The sequence below is a fragment of the Onychostoma macrolepis genome, chromosome 02 (assembly GCF_012432095.1).
Source record: "Onychostoma macrolepis isolate SWU-2019 chromosome 02, ASM1243209v1, whole genome shotgun sequence".
Classification (NCBI taxonomy): Eukaryota; Metazoa; Chordata; class Actinopteri; order Cypriniformes; family Cyprinidae; genus Onychostoma; species Onychostoma macrolepis.
Genome location: NC_081156.1, coordinates 12,723,053 through 12,745,309, shown reverse-complemented (window position 1 = coordinate 12,745,309; position 22,257 = coordinate 12,723,053). Strand labels below are relative to the sequence as shown.

The 22,257-nt window shown below is 37.6% G+C and overlaps 1 protein-coding gene across 2 annotated transcripts in view; it reads left to right on the top strand.

Moving 5' to 3' along the window:
• The first annotated feature begins 1,649 nt into the window (after positions 1 to 1,649).
• pbx1a (pre-B-cell leukemia homeobox 1a) overlaps positions 1,650 to 22,257 on the top strand; it is a 73,828-nt gene continuing 53,220 nt past the window's right edge. Inside the window, exons 1-2 of one of the 2 annotated variants that reach the window (XM_058797551.1) lie at positions 1,650 to 3,456; positions 4,661 to 4,734. In XM_058797551.1, coding sequence (XP_058653534.1) covers positions 3,269 to 3,456; positions 4,661 to 4,734 — 262 coding nt within the window. In that variant the 5' untranslated portion in view covers positions 1,650 to 3,268. The remainder of the gene's footprint in view (positions 3,457 to 4,660; positions 4,735 to 22,257) is intronic. The other variant, XM_058797554.1, reaches the window with a different exon arrangement.

The window sequence follows — 22,257 nt, the reverse complement described above, 5'->3', positions numbered from 1 at the left end:
GTTCAAATATGGCAAACTATATCAAAAGGCTAATATTCAAGCCTGATGTTGCATTTTTCTTCATTAATAAGATACATTCATACTGTTTATGCAGCAGTTTAATTTTTGCAATGTTTCTACTAAAATTTATGGACAAGTAAACAAGCAGCCAACTGTCTGTGAGTCAATACTTGTATTCTTTCCTGTTTGGTTCAGAAGATGTTTGACATTGAGCTGTATGGCTATAGTACATGATGCTGTAGAGTCTTTTCTGGCTGTAGGCTATAGCTGTGAAGAGGTCAAACAATCATTGAGGTCTGGTTCCACAGAGGAAGGTCACTTAGCCTATACATCTGTTCCAGCCCAGCAGTCTTCAGATACTATCACAGCAGCAGGGCCAATTCCTTTTATCATTAACTAGTTCCTCTTCTTCTCCAACTAATGAGAAATCTGATGGATCGATTTAACTTCTACTGTGGTGTAAAAAATGTCTTTTGCCAAGAGTAGAGATCACATTTCGCCATCATTCACAAAGGAACATGAATTTCCAGTATGATCTCATCATGGCAATTTGTAACTATTTTACGTTTTTGTACATTTTTGGCTAATTCGTCGGAATTCTCATCTCATTTGCATGTTTGCATATGATCTGCTTATGTCCAACTGACAGTTACGTTTAAATGAACCTTCCTGATTTTTTTTTCCAAAAAATCTTACATTTTTTGCACATTAATTTGTAGGATCGTACAAATTTATGCTAAAATGACATCTTATAAAATAGCTGTTTTCTTATTATATTGGGTTGGTTGCTACTAATGATAATAAGGATAAAACTAATAAATTAAATATTAAATTTAGCTTTTTATCTATCTTTGTTGGTAAAAAAAAAAAAAAAAATTATTATTTTTTATTTTTTTGCTTAATAAACCATTTATTGTCCCATCATAACTATTTTACTTTTGGCGAAATGTTGGCTAATTTGTATAAATGTATACCATCTTATTTATTAATTTTTGTAAAATCTGCTTATACTTCACTGATGGTTAGGATTAGGGATGGACCTTCATGCTTTTTTTTCTAACATTTTTTATTTTTTTATTTTTATTTATATCACGTGATTTGAAAAATATTTGTTTTCTCATGATATTGGGTTGGTTGTTGCTAATGTTAAAAAGGACAGCTAGGAAATTGAAGGTAACAATTTAGTTTAGGGACCAATCCCCACTATTAGCTAGTTGCTTATTAGCATGCATATTACTAGCATATCGGCTGTTTATTAGTACTTAAATTATAAAGCACATATTAATGTCTTATTCAGCAGGACCATATTTTAGATCCCTTAATCCTACCCAAACCTAAACTTAACAACTAACTATTACTAAGCAGCAAGGAGTTTATTAAGGCAAAAGTCATAGTTTATAGTTAGTTAATAGTGAGAATTTGTCCCCAAACTAAAGCATGACTAAATATTATATTTAGCGTTTTCATTCATTTATTTATTTACATTTTGTACTTGTTATCTGTCTTTGTTGGTAAAAGTTTTTGTTTAATAAACCATTTATCATTGCAATCAAAAAAAAGAAAAAAAAAGAAAAAGAAAAAAAAAGTGTAATACATGAATGTAATGCATGAGCTCTGAATATAGTCATAATGCATTGAGTGATTTCTACATTATCCTTCACGTATCTTTTTTGCTCTCTGAAATTGATGATATTGTATGCAATAAAAAGTTGTGATATTACCTATACGACCAGTATATGTCAGCAGTCACCTCCTAAGTAGGACAGGTTAAAGTGGTGTCGTTTCTCATAAGGAACATAATGGAAGGTGACACGCCTCATATGTTGAGCACGGGGATGAGACATCACATGAATAGTTGGAGTGGTGCTTCTCGAATATTTGCTCCAGTGATGGGTATTCAGGCATCAGAAACGGCCTCTTTAACACTCTCTTTATTGGTCCTTTTCCCAGCACCTGCAGCCAGAGCGTGACATTTCTGCCACATTCTGAGCTCCATGTCAATAGCCAGTGAATTTAATACCGTTAAATAGACCACATGGCTGAGCAAACTGCCTGTCTGATCATTTTTCCAAGACACATTGAGTGGTCATGGTGGAGGAGGATTGAATATATATATATATATATATATATATATATATATCCTCATCTTTACACATGTTTACATGTAATATGATTATGATTTATTTGACAGAACAATCTGCATGATACTTTAATAGACCCTGTAAATATTACATGTAGCCTATCAAATATGGCAGCCCTATCTGTGTTATGACATGTTCTATGTGGTTTTGACACAGACATAATCTTTCAGATGGGTAAACTAGAATTAAACAGCTCTCCTCATGTTTACACCAGCCACGCATCTACAGATGTTCACATTTGACATTTGGACTTTAATTTTTTATTGACAGCTATGTGTAAAATGCATTAACAACTCAGTTCAGACCCTTCAAACTAACTAAATAAATGAATAAATAAATTTTGGTCATATATTTACATTAGTGGAATCATATGAAAGATATCATTAATGATCACAGATGACAAGGAGCTCCAGTCCTGGTTGACGGTGGGAAAGAGCGGACACAGAGGCTTTACGACAAGCACCATTATTTATTTTCATGTTCAACCCCTATCCATCACCGTGTTACCACCCTGTCCGGTCCCGGCGCTAACGCCACATCTTAAAGCTTATTACGGCGACCCACCTTCCTCGGGAATATGATTGACGTATCGTGGAAGAAGCGAGGCGGGGCCAACAGCGCATTCTCGTCCAATCACGGCCGATGGGCGGCGCCCTATCGCTATGTGCCAGTGTTGGTGGGCGGAGCCTCTCGTTATGTGTCAGTGTTGCCAGCAGACCTGTGCGAAACAAAAGCACTTCTCCCCCCACGTTTAACGCCTTCAAAGCAAGTCTTAAAGCTGTTTCAGTCGTAAAGCTGTCAAAGGAAACAAGGAGTTACTCGGCAGAGTCGCAGATTACACAGGATTACAGCAGCCCTTAGACAAAGTTGGGCTCTGTTGTCTTGGCTTTGGTGGCAAGAGCAGGAGTGGCTTGATCCTAAAGCAGCTCTCCAGATCAGATTTCACCCAAACCAGCTGTGAGACGGAGCTTTGCCTTTTCTCCCCTCTCTCCCTCTCTCCATGTTGTAAGCGCGCTCCTGACATCCAGAAAGAAAAGGGGGAGTGACGGAGAGAGTTCCTGAAGGAATTTTCCTTCTCCTAGGCGAGAATTGAAAAAGTCACCAGAGTCTAGAGAACAGCGGCGAGAATGGATGATCAGCCCCGGTTGATGCACTCCTCTCACGGGGTGGGCATGGCCGGACACCCCGGCCTGGCGCAGCATATGCAGGATGGCACGGGAGGAGCGGACGGCGATGGAAGAAAACAGGACATTGGAGACATATTACAACAAATCATGACCATAACCGACCAAAGTCTGGACGAGGCACAAGCCAGGTATATATCCAAGAATGTATGCATGCTGTCTCTGTGTTATTAACTTCGTAGTAGCTACTGAAACACGTCGACAGTGTTGAACAAGTCAGCTGCTTTATATTTTTACGCGCCTCCCGAAGCGCACCGACTTTCTTTTCGCGTCTTCTTTCAAACTTTTATCCTGGCGTAAATTTTTATCTTGCATTACAAACATGTTACAATCACCTCCGAGTGCTTCTGTGCACAATCTCAGCTGTCTTCTTCTTCCCAGATGCATCGTTTCGATTTCCAATTGCTCTGGATCTCGCAGGTTACAAATGAGAAAGCGCATTGATTCAGTGCCATATAGACTTGCTACATGTTGCGGGTGGATTCAGTCCTAGTCTATTTATTTATTGGACTGCAAGCACCTAAAAACTGAGCAAAGAAATAAATGTTACCAAGTATGCATATTTAAACATTTTTAATCGTACGTATTTATAAGAAAGTCCATAACTGTACAATGACAAAGTGGCTAGAGTCTTTCTGTCGTCTACTTGTTGTGTATTGAAGGAACGTTGTTAAATCTGTTACTTTCTATATAAATATTCAATGCAATAAAACACATTAACTTAGTAGTAATTACATAGTAATTAAAATCAATAAGGTAGCTAGTTGAAGACTAATTTATATGACTGAAGTGTTGACAAAAATTAATTTACTTGACCCTATTAGCCTTAGCAACTGTCAACACAAGTGTTTATAAAATATTTTGAAAAAATTCAGACATTTTACTTTTGGAATTATACTTGAAATGGGATTTGTAGTAATTACCACACATATTAAAGTACTCTTATGCTGATATGTACTTGATATTTGTGGTTTAATATTAATTCAATTTGTGTTGTGCTATTTTCTGGAAAAGGAATGTAACTAGTCCCCTTATATGAGAATTTGATAGTAATTTCACTTTGCAATCCAATTTATACTGCCATCTATGATGCACGTGAAATATTCTGACAGTTTTTTTTGCTCATTTAACACATGCAACACTCCCCAAAAGTGCTGCACAATTTAGGACCATTTGTCAGCTGTCTTCTATCAAATAACATTTGTAAAATACTCAAAAACACATTTCCATTAGACATAGCAGACATTCCTTCTAAGCCTAATGTCTGTGTTTTGACAGTTTTGACAGGTCATGCATAGTGACGGCTTGATATTTATTTTCTGTTTGTGTTTTTAGGAAACATGCACTGAATTGTCACAGAATGAAGCCGGCTCTATTCAACGTCCTGTGTGAAATAAAAGAAAAAACAGGTGGGTTTTCCTATCTTACAGTACATAGAGAACAGAAAGCAAAACGTTGTAAGTGCTACCCTTTGTTTAAATCCAGTTATCACATTAAGCTGAATATTGAAATATTGATTTTTTTTTTTTGCCACAGAGCTCTTTAATACAGTGATGTATTGCGTGTCTTGTGAGAATGTGCATTATTAGATATTTAGATAGAGGAGAATTTGCAGTTAGAGTCAAGACTGCACCGTGTCAAAGTTCTGATATTACAATGATAACACAAAAATTCATGCTATTCAAATAATGTGTGATTCATACTGCATTCAGATTCCTCAAATAGATAGCTATTATTATTTTGTATGCTAGGATTATAATTTTTGAAGCTGAGCTGAAGTGTGTTACTTAATACAGCATTTTACATTGTATTGTATCATTGGTTATACTGCATTGAGCGCTAATGATGAGGCTTTTTCTCATGTTATTTTACTTTTATAGCCTACAGTATATGAGAATATCAATGGCTTTAGTTTGAAAATAGGATCTTAAGATGTTATTTTACTCATCACATTGCGATTTTGACTGTCAGCTTTAAGTTACTCTGCCTCATGGTTTTGATAATGCCCATCTGAGTTTTATAAACTCGGCTTATTACGACATACCTTTTTTTTTTTTTTTTGCTGCGCTGTCTGGCTGGATGCAGATTCTAAATTGTTAATGGATACATTTTGAAGTTTTTGTGTGCATAAAATGTAGCTGGTTGAGTAAGGTACTTTAAGAGCAGTTTAAAAAGTCCACAGAAGTGCTATTCATTAGAGTGAATGAACATGCTGTTTTGATTATGCGATCGTCCCTGAGTGAAGGTTTTCCGAGGCAGATTGCTACAATGAGAAACAACAACAAATGTCAAAAAAAAAATTAATTAATAAAAAACACTGCCGTATCTTCCTTCTAATTAGCCCCAAAGTGTAATTTACAAAGATTTCATTACATGGAAGCTGAATTTGGCGCTCTGCCACACTGTCTAAAAGGCGCTGCATTGGAGAGGTTCCCTCCTCCGCATTGAGATTCTGACTGACTGAAGAGGGCTTCGGAGGGCCACTGTGTCAGCGATCACAGGGGCCTCATGGCACTAGGTTCGCTTTTTTCCTCCTCTTGTTTAGCAAGGTTCTCCAAGGAGGGAAAGAGTTATGCCTGGCTCTTTTGAACTGCCTGGCGTCACCCGGGGTTCACTCAAAGTTCGTTTCCAAGATGAAGACCAAAGTGACTTGGACCTCTTCCTGGCTTTTTGCTCCTGCTTCTCTTCCCACAGTTCCTGGCAACCAGGAACCTGCAGGGCTTTTGACTGGAGAGATGAACCCAGTTAGACTCCAAACAGGCTATAAAAAATGTTCGATTATGAAGATGGGGCTTTTTTTGGTTGAATTATAGTTGTGATGTCGCTCCCAACACGAGGAGTGTGTGAATTAGTTGTTTGTTTCGTCTATATTATCTTCTGTTTATCTCAGTGTACGATGTGAGATGCCCCCCCACACACACCTCATGTTGAGCTTTTGTTTGTGTTTGAACGCAGCCCTGGTGTTGTTTTTGTCAAGGGGGGTTCATCTCAGCTTCCTCGGTTGTGGCGCGCTTGCTTTTCTCTCTCAGGACTTCATTAGGAAGTTTTCATAATCAGAATCAATCCTACTTGCATTTGATCAGTGTTTGTATAAAAATATTAACATTAGCTGATTCCTGTTTTTTTTTTGTTTGTTTCATTTCGAAAACACACAGAAAAAAGTTTGGGCTTTCCATTTGTTGAAGGAAGAGGGAGGAAGGATATTGTCAAGTGGATCAGGAGGGCAATATATATATATATATATATATATATATATATATATATACAAATATAAAATAGAAATATATTTGTTTTATTTACACCATCAAACATTCCGCCACAAACATTTGCAAACTATTTCTGTAGTTTTTTTGAGCCCTGGCCTGGGAATTGAGAGAGAAAAAAGGATTTTTGATGCTTTTAAAGTAGATTCTATTGATAGTAGCCTGGATGTGACTTAAGAAAACACTCCGAAAATAGAAAGGGAAAAAAAGATTCAGTGTTTTTAGGTGTCAGTTTCTAATACTATTGAAAATGCTGTCAGGAATATGGTTTAGCAAACACTGAAAATAAATGAACTCAAGCCTCGATGGTTGATTTGAAAGGTCCTTGTACATTAAACCCCCCTGTGCTCTCTCCTACAGAATTAGCCGTGAGCTGTACCTCGGTTCACTTCTGTCTCTTTTTAATGTGAGGGTGTAATTTCACACTGCACAGACAGACACCACTAAAAATCCAGTGCCGCCACGGAGAAAATGGCTCAAACCTCCGCCGTGACATTTACTGCAAATGTGCTGAGTGCAGAGCGCCCAAACGAGAGCAGCCACCATTTTTGTCGGGGCCTTTTTAATTTTTTTTTTTAATAAAGAGTCAGCCTCGTTCATGGTTTTACATTGTTGCAGCCATAGAGTCCCAGGTGGATTCCAGAAAAGCAAGGTTATTAAATCCATAGCAGGTCTGTTTTGTTGAAATGTCTTAGCGTGCTGTGGAACAGTGGTGTCTTAGCTTTCATAACAGACTGTGGAGGTCATGGAGCATTGCCTCAATGAAACAGTGGGTCTGTGTTTTAAAAAATGAACTTTTTGTTCTCACAATAACCTTGATTTACAAGAACTTTGGATGTTTGGATCAACTGCGTCGTCACCTCAGGCACCTCAGCCTGCTGCTTTAAGCACAACTCGTAATTCCTATTCAGACACGACAGAGTTTCTTCGACAGGAACAATAAATTTTCGCTCCGCTAATATATTTCATCTGCAGACGTGTTGAGAGAGCACGAAATGACACGGCTCCTGTAATTCTTCGTAACCTACGGCCGTCTTGCCGAGATTGACACGGCTGCGAGTTGCCCGGCGCACACCACGTGTTGCGTGGCGGGTGTTAGTGGCGTCGCGGTGTTGACAGCCGTGCGGGGGGACGGCGTGGTGATGAGCCCTCCTCTGGCAAGCAGCTGACAAGCGGGGCAGTACGGTGTGCCAGCAGCAGACAGAGCCGGCCTGAACTCCTGACCTTGCCGTGTATTTTTACACAGGGCCTGACCGAGCTAACATGGCACAGGCCGGCGTGCGAGTATAAACAAGTATTGCGGCTCACGGAACAGGATGTGATGCAGGGTGGGGGCTTTTAAACAAGGCTGCTTTAGCGCCGCAAGTGTTTCGGATTATTTAAAGCCTTCGTGTATTTGTGTGTATTGCATGCTCTTGGAAATGCAAGGCCGCTGTGTGTGTGTGTGTGTGTGTTTGAATTGGGTGATTGGCACATATAGATGGTCGCGAATGGAAACGTTGACATTAACTTGGATGTTTCTTGGAATCGGGTTTCAGCTCCTTTTACCCTTGGGGCTTTCATCAGGCCTGTTTCACATGGACATGCATTTGCCCGATCATGAACAGAGCTTTGAAAAATAAACTTAAACTTAGCTTGAACTCGCTGAACCGTGAGGGTTGATGACAGAAATAAATGGCCACCAAAAAGAAAAGGAAAAAAAAAAAAAAAACTTTTTAAAATCATGTTAGGGTTAGGGTTAGTTCAAGCTGGCTTCATGCAATTTCAAAAAACTTTTAGAAAAGTTTAAAAAAATAATAATTCCCTTCTAAAAATGTAATGTGTTGTAAAACATTTTCCTTAAAAATTCAATACATGTGAGTACACACATTTTCAAGGTAAAAGGTTTTTCCAGATATTGTGATGTATTATTAATAAATATCATTACGCTTTTGAAGATTCAGTTGGACCACATGACATTTTACAGCTTGAACTAACCTTGCCTTGACTTACAAATGATCTGATATTTGAAGTAATGTATTGGCCTAGACACACAGTCATGAGGGTCTGCTGTGGTTTTATGCCCTAAAACATTTATAATGAATTGGGAAATTAAAAACATTCATTAAACAAGTCATTATACCTATGAATTGTATTTTTAATGTATTTTAATAATAGACAGACAAAAATTAGTGTCTAATATATTGGCGAGTGTTAAATGTGGCAACTTTGTGTCAGTTATGGTATATAAAGTCACATTGTAACAGAAGTAGCGAGAGATATCTTCTTACATATTATGACAAACATCTGAGTGAAACTTTGGGTTATATTCATTGGTTGTTGATTGGCTGGAGGTAGATCTGAATGCAAGCTTACAGTCGATTGTGAGAAAGAGGTGGGGTTTAAGCAAACTGAAAGTGATTGGAGAGGTTTGGCATCCCGTCACCAGAGAGAGTTGTTTCACGGGAAGATTTATGACACACACACAAAAAACAAAACATGCATGGATGAACTGTTTGAGATCAAAAACACGTTTAGAAAATATAAACTTTTCCAGATCAAAATATTGCATTTCATGCAGACTTCAAGAGTTCATTTAAGGTGGCATTCAACAAATGATGCTTTCTGGCATGTGCATGATGCTAAAAGCAATATAGAGATATTTGATACACTGTTATCATCTAACCTGACACATGCACACACTAACAAGCTTGTCCTTACTTGTATCTCATGTCAAATGAGTGATAGAACCTCATACATATCTCACACTTGTCTAAGAGAAGTGATTCATTTACCTTTAACACAAGATTCAGCTGCGAAATTCTTACCAAATATCTTTCAACTTCAAATAAACGTCTTTCTTTCATATATTAATATAGCCATAATGAGATGAGATGAGAAAACACAAGTAAACAGAGTACATTTTGGGTTAAGGTTTTATTCTGATGTATTACTCTTGTAATATTCACATATTTATTCACAGTGTTCTTTTACCTTTATTGTAGCGGTAGTAGTGCTTGCAACACCACGCTTAATAAAGTTTGGGCTTCATTCCTTAACTCATTTGTTCTTCGTGCGCCACGTAATTTTAGAGCTGGCGAGATATCTAACGACCATCGTGGTGAATTGTGGAGAAATATTGTGTTTGCTACAGCTACATGAGGGGAGTCTCTCCTCCTGTTTTATTTGGAACGTGATTGCTAATCATACTTAGGGCCGTTGGAACGGACATGCCTCAGTAGCAGCATAATGTTTCCTGTGTGTTTCTGTTATTACCCAGCTTCAAGTCTAAACTCACTCGCAATTAGAGCTCCTTATAAATTATGCAAATGATGACTGGCGTAATTGAGACATGTTAATCATGTTTTAAGAGCCTAATTACAGAAATGTATAACGGAGGTGGGAGTCTCTAATTAGCTCTGATAACAGGTTGCCCGTGTGAATAGTGAAGAAGCGCTTTTTGTGTGGGAGGTGTTTTCCTCCTGCGGATGGTCAATAAAGGAACCCAAACCCTCATTTTATGGTATAATTATTGACATGGCTTAAGGTTACGCTGGGCCTGTTTGAAACTGTTGCATTTCGTACCTGCGTTCGGTAGAGAGTCTTGGCTGACGACATCTTGTTAATATTATTTCACATTGCTTTAGGATCAAAACCTTTATTTAAACCCACCCCTCCTCCTTTCCTGTATGAAAGGCATCACAACACATGAAATTAATCATCAGCACTCTAATTTGTGGCAAACTGAGCCTTATTCAAGCCTTATTGTTGGATTGTGCACTGAAGTAGGGCTGCACAATTTGGAGAAAAAGTCTAATCGTGTCTTATGTGCTAAAAATTGTGATTGCAATTTAAATCGCTTTTTTTTCAAAGCTCCATATTTGAAAAAATAATAAGTACAAATGTAAAATTTAGTGCTGTCAAACAATTAATCGCGATTAATTGCATACAAAATAAAAGTTTTTTGTTTGAATAATATATGTGTGTTCTGTGTATATTTATTATGTATATATTTTGAAAATGTGTTTGCATGTCTATATTTATATTCATATAATTTATATTATGAATAAATATATTTAATATATAAAAATAACATATTTTTCTGAAATATATACATGCATGTGTGTATATTTTTATATACATAATAAATATACACAGTACACATACATTTATTATATAAACAAAAACTTTTATTTTGGATGTGATTAATCGTTTGACAGCACTAGTAAAATTACAGTACTAATTCTTTATGGCCGTCTTAATATCTTAATATCAAACTGGGGGCCCTTAAAGCTTCTATTTTTTTTTGACCGAAACTGGTTTACAAGTGCTTCTCATCACAACTTTGGGAAGATGGTTGGCATATGTTGCATTCCCAACTTTATAAGCGATCCAAACTCAGAGCAGATGCAGAGATGGAGTTTGTTTGAAGCAGCATTTACTGCATTCAAGCCACTTTGAGACACTGAAAACACGAGCTGCTCATGTAAAAAGAACACAGTGCCACGCTATAAACTAAAACATGCAGCGCATATCTCAATTTTGGTTTTATTTTGATTAATCACGCAGCCCTACACTGAATATATCATTATATTTAAAACAAGGAATACGCCGTTTCTAATTTTTGTATGAATTGGCTAACAATACAAACTGTTAGTCATTGTTTGTTTTAGTGTAAGGGAACAATAATCGTAATGGTCATTTAATATTTCCTTTCAAAAGATTTGAATGCATCTAAAGTGCATAAAAGCATGGCAGTGCTGGCCGGTTTGGATATCTACAGCATCAATGCCAGCCATTCTGCAAACTGAGCTTTGTTCATAGTTGTCTGACAGATATCATATTCAGAGCCATTACAGCGAAAACATCTACTCACTTATTGGATTAAAAATTGCTTTAGAGAGGAAATTTGCTTGCAGATGCGACGGAGCTCTTTTTTTTTCTGTCTGATATTAGTCTGTGGTGCAGTTTGTAGCTCAATGTAAAAAAGCGAATTACAGTAAAAGGCTCTGCAGATGCTATTATTGTCTCTGTGGAGTCAGACTCAGCCCCTCAGCGGTGCAGTCAATGGCCGTGATCCATATAACAGCATTAGGGCTCTCTCTGCCACCAAATCCTCATCGTTACAAACACATTTCAATTCATTCATTTCCTTACGTGCCTTAAGTGTAAAAGGCGGTGCCGTTTCCAGCTACGGTTGCCATACCAACACCCCAGGAGTTCATTTAGTTTAATTCAAAGGCCGGCGATTGCCGCTCTCCCGCGTCCCGCTGTTTGATTTTGACGACAGCAGCGGCGGCAGTAGCGGCGCAATACATAAAAGACCCCCCTATATTCCCCCAAGCCATCAGTTCCCCCCCTTCTCCCGCTGCTGTGAGCAGTCAAACACGGACTGGCGAGCGCCCCTTCCTGTCTCGACTTAGTAAAAATGACACAAATTAATATATGCTACTTAAACCAGACCAAGATTAATGGCTGCCTTTCGCCGCAGCTTAGGAACACTGTCAGTCGACACATGCTCATTGGACGGAATCAACACTGATCAACATTTATTCGCTGTCGTATCCTGTGTTCAGGGAAACGTGGAGAGATTGAGGACCTGCACACACACACTGAGTATCTGTGTGACCTAAAACATCCTGTAGACTCTATTCACAGCCCAAAAATGACTTTTACACACGTTTTTATTTCATAGATAGTGTGTATTAGAGTAATAAAATGACACTGATATCATCTACCTTTGTTAGATTTCACCATACAATTATAGTGTTGCCTCAGCCACGTCTTAGCATTTTACTTGAGGGAATGTCTCAACAGGGAAGTGTATTTTCATATTCATTCCATATACTTTAAGCTAATGATATGATATACAGAGTGTGCTGGGGGAAGAGGCATGTTGCCTGAGTGGTTTAGCATGTAATGAATGTTTCTAATGTAGATTAATGTAATGCTATTGGCGTGGTGTGGCTGTGCTAAAGATCCCCTCCACTCTCTTTAATCAGCAGGGGGGTTAGATGTTACAGCGGGCGAGGAGATAGAGTCGAGGGGTGCGGGAGGACGTGTGTCGTTATGTGAAGGTAACGCATAGCTATGAGTCGCTCTCTTGCCGTGAAATATTCTAATTTATGCTAATGAAGCTGGCGCTGCCTTGAGAAACAAAAGGGCTGGCTATGAGCCTGCGTAACCCCCTCCGTGAACACATACATGAGTGTACATATTTTCTCTCTGCGAGAGGGAAGGAGAGAAATGATGAATTAAGCCACCGTCCTCAGTGGTGTTCCTATCTGATTGGCAACATTTTAAAGCAGAAAAAGCATAGTTTTAGGTCTGGTTAAAGATAGAATTTTGTGGGTGAATGATGAACTGTGAATTATCAACACTTTTTTTCATGAAAAACGTGTTCATGTGGATTTTTGTGAGGTGTACTTTCATAAAGGACATATCATGAAAACGTGCATAATGTCTTTTGGTTGGTATATACAGTGTATACTTCAGTACATTTTATTAATGCACTTTAATATATATTTCTAAATGGAAATGTAACAGCTTTAACAAATTAAGTTCATGTAGAGTAAATGTATGATTTATTCAGACTAAAATCTGATGTAATGTGTGTATACATTATAAGAAATCAGTAATGTTATAAAAGATGTCTATTTCAAATAAGTGCTGTTCTTTTCAATTTTCTGTTCATCAAAGAATCATTGTGTGTGTGTGTGTATATATATATATATACAGAGCTGGGTAGATTACTTACAAATTGTAATCCGTTACTGATTCCAGATTACATGACAAAAATTGTAGTCAGTAACGTAATCCATTACATTACACATTTTAGGTAATATAATCAGATTGCTTTTAGATTACTTTTGATTTAACTCTATTATCACATTGATTTAAATAGCATTATCTTGTACCATAATGATGTAAAAAATGCAAAGAGTAAGAAAACTTGTTCCATTCATTGTAATTTACAACATGAAGTGCATTAAACATTATATTACATCAAGGTTTCCCAAACTAGGGTTCGTAAAGGAACTTTAGGGGGGTTGTGAGTTTAATGAAAAGCTGACAATTAATTAAATCATAAAAAATTTAAATGAAAATGAATAATTTTAAAATAAACTCCCTGTCGAGGAAAGTCTCTTCACTCGGCGGCCATATTTGCAACGCCTCTGGGCAGCTCGTACAAGAACTATCTTAATGAATGGAGGAATCCTGAAATCTCAAAAATCTGTTTTAAATAAAACACTTACTAAAAAGATGAAATACTTTTATTTACCTGCATACCATGTGATCATTAATCAACATCAAAGAAACCGTGAACATGCAAATGTGATACTTAGTTATTTAAATAGTTATTTTAAAATCTCAGGGGTACTTAAAGCAAATATACTTGGTGTATAAGGTTTAGATGTTTTTTGATGGCCTCTCAGATCCATTGTGACACTAAAGCAAATTCCTTGTATGTGCAAGCAATAAAGCTCTTTCTGATTCTGATGACAAAAGGTTTTGGAATGCCTGCAATACATGCAACTAAGAAATAATGTGAATATGTGCATTTTAATTAGTTATAATTAGGTTAAAAAACCTACAGAGAAATAAAAATGAATGTTCATCAGTAGTTGATGCAATGTTGAAACCCTTCTTAAACCTGAAATGATTTTTGTAAATCCAGTGTTCAAATGCTGTCGCCACCTGACTAATGACTGATCTTTGTGTGAATGTCCACAAAACTGGACTATAGGTATATATATATAATGTATATAATCGGTAGGCTATTTTAGAAAGGAAAATTTAAAAGATGAAAAAGGGAAGAAATTAGGGAGAATCAATGAATTATGAATCATTTATTGCTATTGTGTGAATAACATGTAATCATGTAATCCATAAAAAAGTAACTGTAGTCTGATTACGAGGATTTTAAAATGTAATTTACTCTAATTACAAGTACTTAATTTTTGGAATCTGATTACGTAATCCAGATCACATGTAATCAGTTATTACCCAGCTCTGTATATACAGTGGGGCAAAAAAGTATTTAGTCAGCCACCAATTGTGCAAGTTCTCCCACTTAAAAAGATGAGAGAGGCCTGTAATTTTCATCATAGGTATACCTCAACTATGAGAGACAAAATGAGAAAAAAAAAATCCAGAAAATCACATTGTAGGATTTTTAAATAATTTATTTGCAAATTATGGTGGAAAATAAGTATTTGGTCAATAACAAAATTTAATGTCAATACTTTGTTATATACCCTTTGTTGGCAATAACAGAGGTCAAACGTTTTCTGTAAGTCTTCACAAGGTTTTCACACACTGTTGCTGGTATTTTGGCCCATTCCTCCATGCAGATCTCCTCTAGAGCAGTAATGTTTTGGGGCTGTCGCTGGGCAACACGGACTCCAAATATTTTCGATGGGGTTGAGATCTGGAGACTGACTAGGCCACTCCAGGACCTTGAAATGCTTCTTATGAAGCCACTCCTTCGTTGGCCGGGCGGTGTGTTTGGGATCATTGTCATGCTGAAAGACCCAGCCACGTTTCATCTTCAATGCCCTTGCTGATGGAAGGAGGTTTTCACTCAAAATCTCACGATACATGGCCCCATTCATTCTTTCGTTTACACGGATCAGTCGTCCTGGTCCCTTTGCAGAAAAACAGCCCCAAAGCATGATGTTTCCACCCCCATGCTTCACAGTAGGTATGGTGTTCTTTGGATGCAACTCAGCATTCTTTCTCCTCCAAACACGACAAGTTGAGTTTTTACCAAAAAGTTCTATTTTGGTTTCATCTGATTCTCCCAATCCTCTTCTGGATCATCCAAATGCTCTCTAGCAAACTTAAGACGGGCCCGGACATGTACTGGCTTAAGCAGGGGGACATGTCTGGCACTGCAGGATTTGAGTCCTTGGCGGCGCAGTGTGTTACTGATGGTAGCCTTTGTCACTTTGGTCCCAGCTCTCTGCAGGTCATTCACTAGGTCCCCCCGTGTGGTTCTGGGATTTTTGCTCACAGTTATTGTGATCATTTTGACCCCACGGGGTGAGATCTTGCATGGAGCCCCAGATCGAGGGAGATTATCAGTGGTCTTGTATGTCTTCCATTTTCTAATAATTGCTCCCACAGTTGATTTCTTCACACCAAGCTGCTTACCTATTGCAGATTCAGTCTTCCCAGCCTGGTGCAGGTCTACAATTTTGTTTCTGGTGTCCTTTGACAGCTCTTTGGTCTTGGCCATGGTGGAGTTTGGAGTTGGACTGTTTGAGGTTGTGGACAGGTGTCTTTTATACTGATAACGAGTTCAAACAGATGCCATTAATACAGGTAACGAGTGGAGGACAGAGGAGCCTCTTAAAGAAGAAGTTACAGGTCTGTGAGAGCCAGAAATCTTGCTTGTTTGTAGGTGACCAAATACTTATTTTACCGAGGAATTTACCAATTAATTCTTTAAAATCCTACAATGTGATTTTCTGGATTTTTTTCTCATTTTGTCTCTCATAGTTGAGGTATACCTATGATGAAAATTACAGGCCTCTCTCATCTTTTTTAAGTGGGAGAACTTACACAATTGGTGGCTGACTAAATACGTTTTTGCCCCACTGTATATCAGGGCTCGCAAAATTTCAAAATCCCTTTTCAGATTTTGGTAGCCTGAAAATTAATTTAACTAGCCCAAATTAAAAAAAATACTTTTTTTTTTTTTAAATATAGAAAATCAGATAGGAGTTTAAATGTCAATCAAAAATATTTTCAATACACAAATATAAACAAATATGAAGGAAGGAATCTTATTTCACTATTTACAGGGTAGGCTATCTGCAGAATTTTTTTAAATAAATTTAAGGCAATTCATGACCCTTTTTAAGAGCTGCACAAGTAAAATTAACACAGAATGAGCGGCGTTGGACAATGTCTATGGTAACATACAGTATTGAGCCATAAAATTACATGATTTACAGTGCAGATACAGGTTTTCATGTTAATTTAAGGTATTATGGTCAAGTATTATGTTAATTTAAAACTTCTAAATTTTTAGAAGGCACATTATCTATGTGTTTGCTGCATAAAAAGTTGATGTTTGCAATTGCATATCTGACCATAAACAGCAAGAAAGGCTTATTGGAAAAGCAAATTCATTCTCTGCCACGAGGTGGCGCTTTAGGAGCGCTGAAATATTGCGGTTTCCCCGGAAACGCTGTACACAAAGCAGCTCTGCACTCATAAACGTTGCTTTATCAGGAATTATAGGTAAAATTAAATTAAATTGCCAACGACACGTTTCTGAGGACAGTCGGTTCCCTTCAGATTAATTCACATAAAGACATCCGCGCCGCGTTTTGACTTGAAACGTGCAGCGCTCATATTTATTCAATGACATCATTGCCTTTTGAAGTTTAATCCTGCGGTATCGCGACTCTTATCTTTCAGTCCCCAACTGTAAGACCTCTAGAAATTATAATTAAGATATTTATTATACCATTTAACGTATTTAAAACTTTAAGTGTGATACAACTCACTTTAAGAGTTTTTAAAGACCCGCGTGAGATCTGTATTTAAGGAGCCCGTCGGGCAGGCGGTGATACATTTTGGTAGCCCGACTGGAAAACACAATAGCCCCGGGACGTCGGGCTAGCGATTTTGCGAGCCCTGTATATATATATATATATATATATATATGTGTGTGTGTGTGTGTGTGTGTGTGTGTGTGTGTGTGTATACTGTATATATATGTGTATGTACTGTATGTATATATATATATATATATATATATATATATATATTAAGCAGCACAACGGTTTTCAATATTTATAATAACAGTAAATGTTTTTTGAGCACCAACTCACCTAATTTTATGAAGGATCATGTGGCACTGAATGATGTGGAAAATTCAGTTTTGCCATTGCAGGAATAAATTAACATTTGAATATATTAAAATAGAATCAGTTATTTTAAACTGTAATATGCTTTCTTTCAAAAACATTAAACGATCTTATTGACTCCAAACTCTTATTGTTCCAAAACATAAATATATATATTATGAAAACTTACATTATTATTATTATTTTAATAAAAAGTGTCTGTATATAATCATATACTTTTATGTATATATTTTTTTTGTACACATTTTTATTCTGAAGAGTCAAAATTGCCAAAGTTCTAGAGCATAAATTAAATGAAAATATCTGTATCTGTATTTGCATCAGCAAATAAAATCGCAAAAACAATGGCTGTTTTCAAACAGATTTCCCAAACATTCCCCTATGTCACTGGTCAGTCAAACAGATAGCCCCGCCTCATACTCACAACATTGGTTGAACCAGCGTTGGCATGGCAGGCAGGTCGAGAAATGTTTTGATAGTGCCAGAATTTTTACAGTTTTTGGAGAAAACGATCAATGACTGGCTTACATACACTTTAAGCTGTGATAGGAGAAAGTGTTTTAACACACAGCAGACGCGACCGAATGCAGGCCCGGCTGCGGAGGAGCAGAGCGTGCAAGAGGAGCACAAGGAGGTGGATTTGGATCACTTCCCAACATGGTGGCCAGTGAGCGCGTAGGTAGCTTTTAGCACAGCGGGGTGAGGAGCAGGAGCTTTAGCAGGGGTCAGCGCTCACCACGGCCGCCTGGCAACACCACACACACTGAGGAACCGTGACACACTCTGCCCTGAACACTCAGGCAAGCTTAATCGAGGGGAAACAAAGAGCCCCTCATGTGGCAAGGAATTCAAGGTCTTGCAATAGCTCAGTGGGCTTCCCCTCGAAAATGCACTAGATGAAGAATGAAATGATTCGAAGGCAATATGGTGCGTTTGTGAATTGCAACACAGTCACCTTCTGTAATTATGTGGGTGGTAATTACTTCCTGTACACTAAACACAAAATATTCAATAGCGTCTGACCTTGAGGACGCAGGTCTCACATCTTTCAGTTAATTGCGTGTTTGCTATTATAGTTCGTTTCTAAACTGAGAAGTGTTTGTACAGTGTATGCTCACTGTCCCTGAATACACACACACACACACAGAAACACACACACACACACACACACACACACACACTCCCGATTGTCTCTGTTTGCCAGCTCGCCTTTGGCAGTGTTAGTTATGGACAGTTAACTCCTGGAATCCTATTAATGACTGTCATTTTCCTTTTTTGCCTTTTGCATAATCAGCATTGTGCTCTGCTGTCCTACATAACCGCTTTTAGCAGCTCTTCTCTAGGTCTTCCGTTGCTGAGAGCACAGACGGAAACATGGGTGGCAGGTGTGTGTGTGCTGTGTGTTGTGTGTGTGTGTGTGTGTGTGTGCATTTGGGAGTAGGGGAGGAAGAAGGCTGTTCTAGTGATATATTGCATTTCAAGCCTCCTGCCAGAAAAAGGAACAGTGAGATGTCAAGGCATGTGCAGTAGAGTTTACCTCGACCTGAAGCCAAACCTCCGCCATCGAATCCTTATCGACTGGAGAACTCTCATCGGAGGCTTGTGTCGTCAGACCAGCTGGTGACATTGTGTTCTCTGCCCCACTGACTGTGTTTTTTAGAGGATGAGGCTCTGAGTGCCATAATGAAAGACTTGATGGCCTTTCTTTATTTATATCTGCTTTAAACAGGAACTCACTCTAACGTGATTGTCTTTTCCCAGAATGTACATCCAATTCAAAGTAGGACTGCTCGATTTGGACAAAAAGATCATATTATGATAAACATATAACATCTCACACTGATTATTATATTATATTATATTATATTATATATTATATTATATTATATTATATTATATTATATTATATTAATACAAAAGTAATGTATTTTTGTCCTAATTTCTTCACATTGTAAAACTAATCGTTTTAAATATGCGTAAGAGTATGGTGCGTGTACATTCACATTTAAGAAGACTATATATTATATTATATTATAATCTTTTTTAAGAATAGGAATTTTACAAAAGTAATATATTTCTGCCTTAATATTGCACTATATTTCTGTCACATATTGCAAACTGACCCACATACATCGCAGTATGTGAAAGAATATCGTTCATGCACATTCACACTGTGAAGCATCTAATTCATAAAACTGCGTGATTTGGACAAAAATCATAATTTGAAATATTATAATCAAGATAAACATGGTAAACATCTCACACTGATTACGATTACAAACGGCATTATTATATTATATTGTATTGTATTATATTATATTATATCCATTTTTTATGTTAGAATAGCAGTTTTACAAAATTAATATAGTTACGTTCTAAATTTATAATAATGTAATATAATATAATATGAGCCATATTGATTTTTTTTATATATATATATATATATATATATATTTATTTATTTGGTGCAGCCTTATTTAAAATATTTTCCATATAAAACAACATATTATCAAAATGAACACTTTATTAAAAGTGTAATTGAATTAACAGAACAACTTTTTTTGGATAGACTAGGTAAGAAAGTACTATCCCTTTTGCAAATGCTCTGACACTTTTAGCTATGTTGTTCAGGCAGGTAAACATGTTCGAATTTGGCTTGCAACATTACCTGATCTTGTTCCTCCTCTCTTTCATAGTCATTTCTTGTCCTTTCTGTGCTTTACTCTCTGACCAAAAAAAAAAACAACCCCCACCTTTTTAGCTTTAAACCCAGAGCTGAAGCAGCTGTCTGGCGTCTCCTGTTGCTGCTGTCCACTGTTTTTCTAGGTAATATCCCCTGACAGCATTGTAAGCAGGTGCCTTCTTATGTCTGCATGCACTTCGCCTTCATTTGATTTCCTATTACCAGACCTCATAGTGCGCGTCTTTCGGAAATCCTCCCCGATAAGGCGCTATTGATGAATTGATATCGGTGGAGGCAGCAGGGAGATAAAGCTGCACAGGTTAAGAGCTTTGTGGATAGTTTAACCTTGATATAACAGTTGTTTCAGCGAGGTTGATTTTCTCTCATCCATCTTCATCCATCAGGGCCTCACTGAAGTATGCAAATGAGCACAGCGGATAGGCGCGTGCTGCCGTTAAATGGGCCGTTTCAAATGTGCGGTGTACCGCGCTGACAGGGTGATACTCCTTACTGTCCAAATTTAGTGTGTCTTCACAGATATCCCCTCCACACACACACACACACCCAGACTAGCCCCACATTACTCTCAGCAGAATGCTAGAAGCATGTTGACTTATAAAATATTAATAACGTCCTTTTTCTCATGCCTGCCACATTGTTCATATTCAAATGTGTCAGCATAAAGTGTGAGAGGAGACACACGCATTTTCATGTGCGTCCAGTGTGAATAAAATGCGAGCGGATGTTCTAACAACAATAACAAGAACATTTCCAAGAAATACTATTATTCCCATGCCAAATTAAGTCATTTATTTATGTTAGTGGGTTGTAACGAATGTGAGCATTATTAGCTCTTTGTGAAATATGGATGTTTAAGTTAATTAGGGAGTGAGGAGATGTTATAATTGTAATGCTTAATGTCCCAGAATACCATGGTCACAAGAAAGACACTAATGCAGAAAATAAAGTGTGAAAACAATGCGTTTTTATTGCATATCTGACATTAATCTGACACCTATTGCATCTTTGTTTACTTGCAGTTTGCTAAAGGGAGTAATGAAAAACAAATTAAATCGGTTATCTGTGAAACAATCTGCACAAAGCGAATAGTTTTACTAGAAGTAAACGCTGAGATCTTTTCAAGTCAGGGTTCAGGGTTTGTTATTTCTGAGCTAGTTTTTCTGTTTTGCTCATATCTGTTACTGCGAGTTTTTATGGAGCACTTTTATATTATGCTAATTGAGTGTAGCATCTCAATCATTTCTTACGATTCTTGTGATACTCATGATGATGCTGAGGCCGGTATGTTGACATTTTCACTGTAGTGGCTCTTGAATTTGATCCTAAAAAAGCATCTGCCTTGTTCCTTTGTAATTGCCGTGTAGTCAGAAAGTGGGAGTAAATTTCTACTCTTTGTAATTTTGGCTTCCTCTGGGATGTCACCGAAATTTCTTTTTATAGGAGCTTATAGTTTATAGCAGCTATTACGATCCATTGTGTGATTTCAATAAGCAAGCGTTCAAAACAATGCATCTTGAGAGCTGTTAGCTTCTCCGCTTCACGAGTTGTCAACCGTCCACTCGCTGTATTGCCCAAGGAGGACCGAAATAAACCAATGGGGCGGATCTTAGTCATGACTGATGGATCTCTGTGCCAATCAGGGTTGGGTGTGGAGGGATTCAATGTAACAAGCCTGGGAAACCTGCCATGTAGACCTAACCACAACTGGCCTCCACTAAAAAAGCCCATTAACATTAATGAAGGACGGTTTTTAAAGCTTCTTCAGCAATCAAGCCCGACAGGATTTATGAAATGAATGGCCTGCCATTAAGAATCATGATTATCATTAGCCAGGTCCACACGATAGATTGGTGAGGGATCATTCAAAGACTACGAATGCCAGTCTTTACCAATACTCAGATAGATGAGTCTCATCAATGGGAATATTCTTAGGTGTTTCCTGCAGTAGTTTTGTATGCTGTGTTAAAGACCTTCTGGAAAGATCCTGCTTATGAATTTGAAAGTTTTAATTGTTGCATGATGTATGTTGAAGTGATTTTTTGAATACAACAGACTTGCTGGGCTGTTTTAGCGCGAATACAACAAAAGGATGAGCATTTGGTG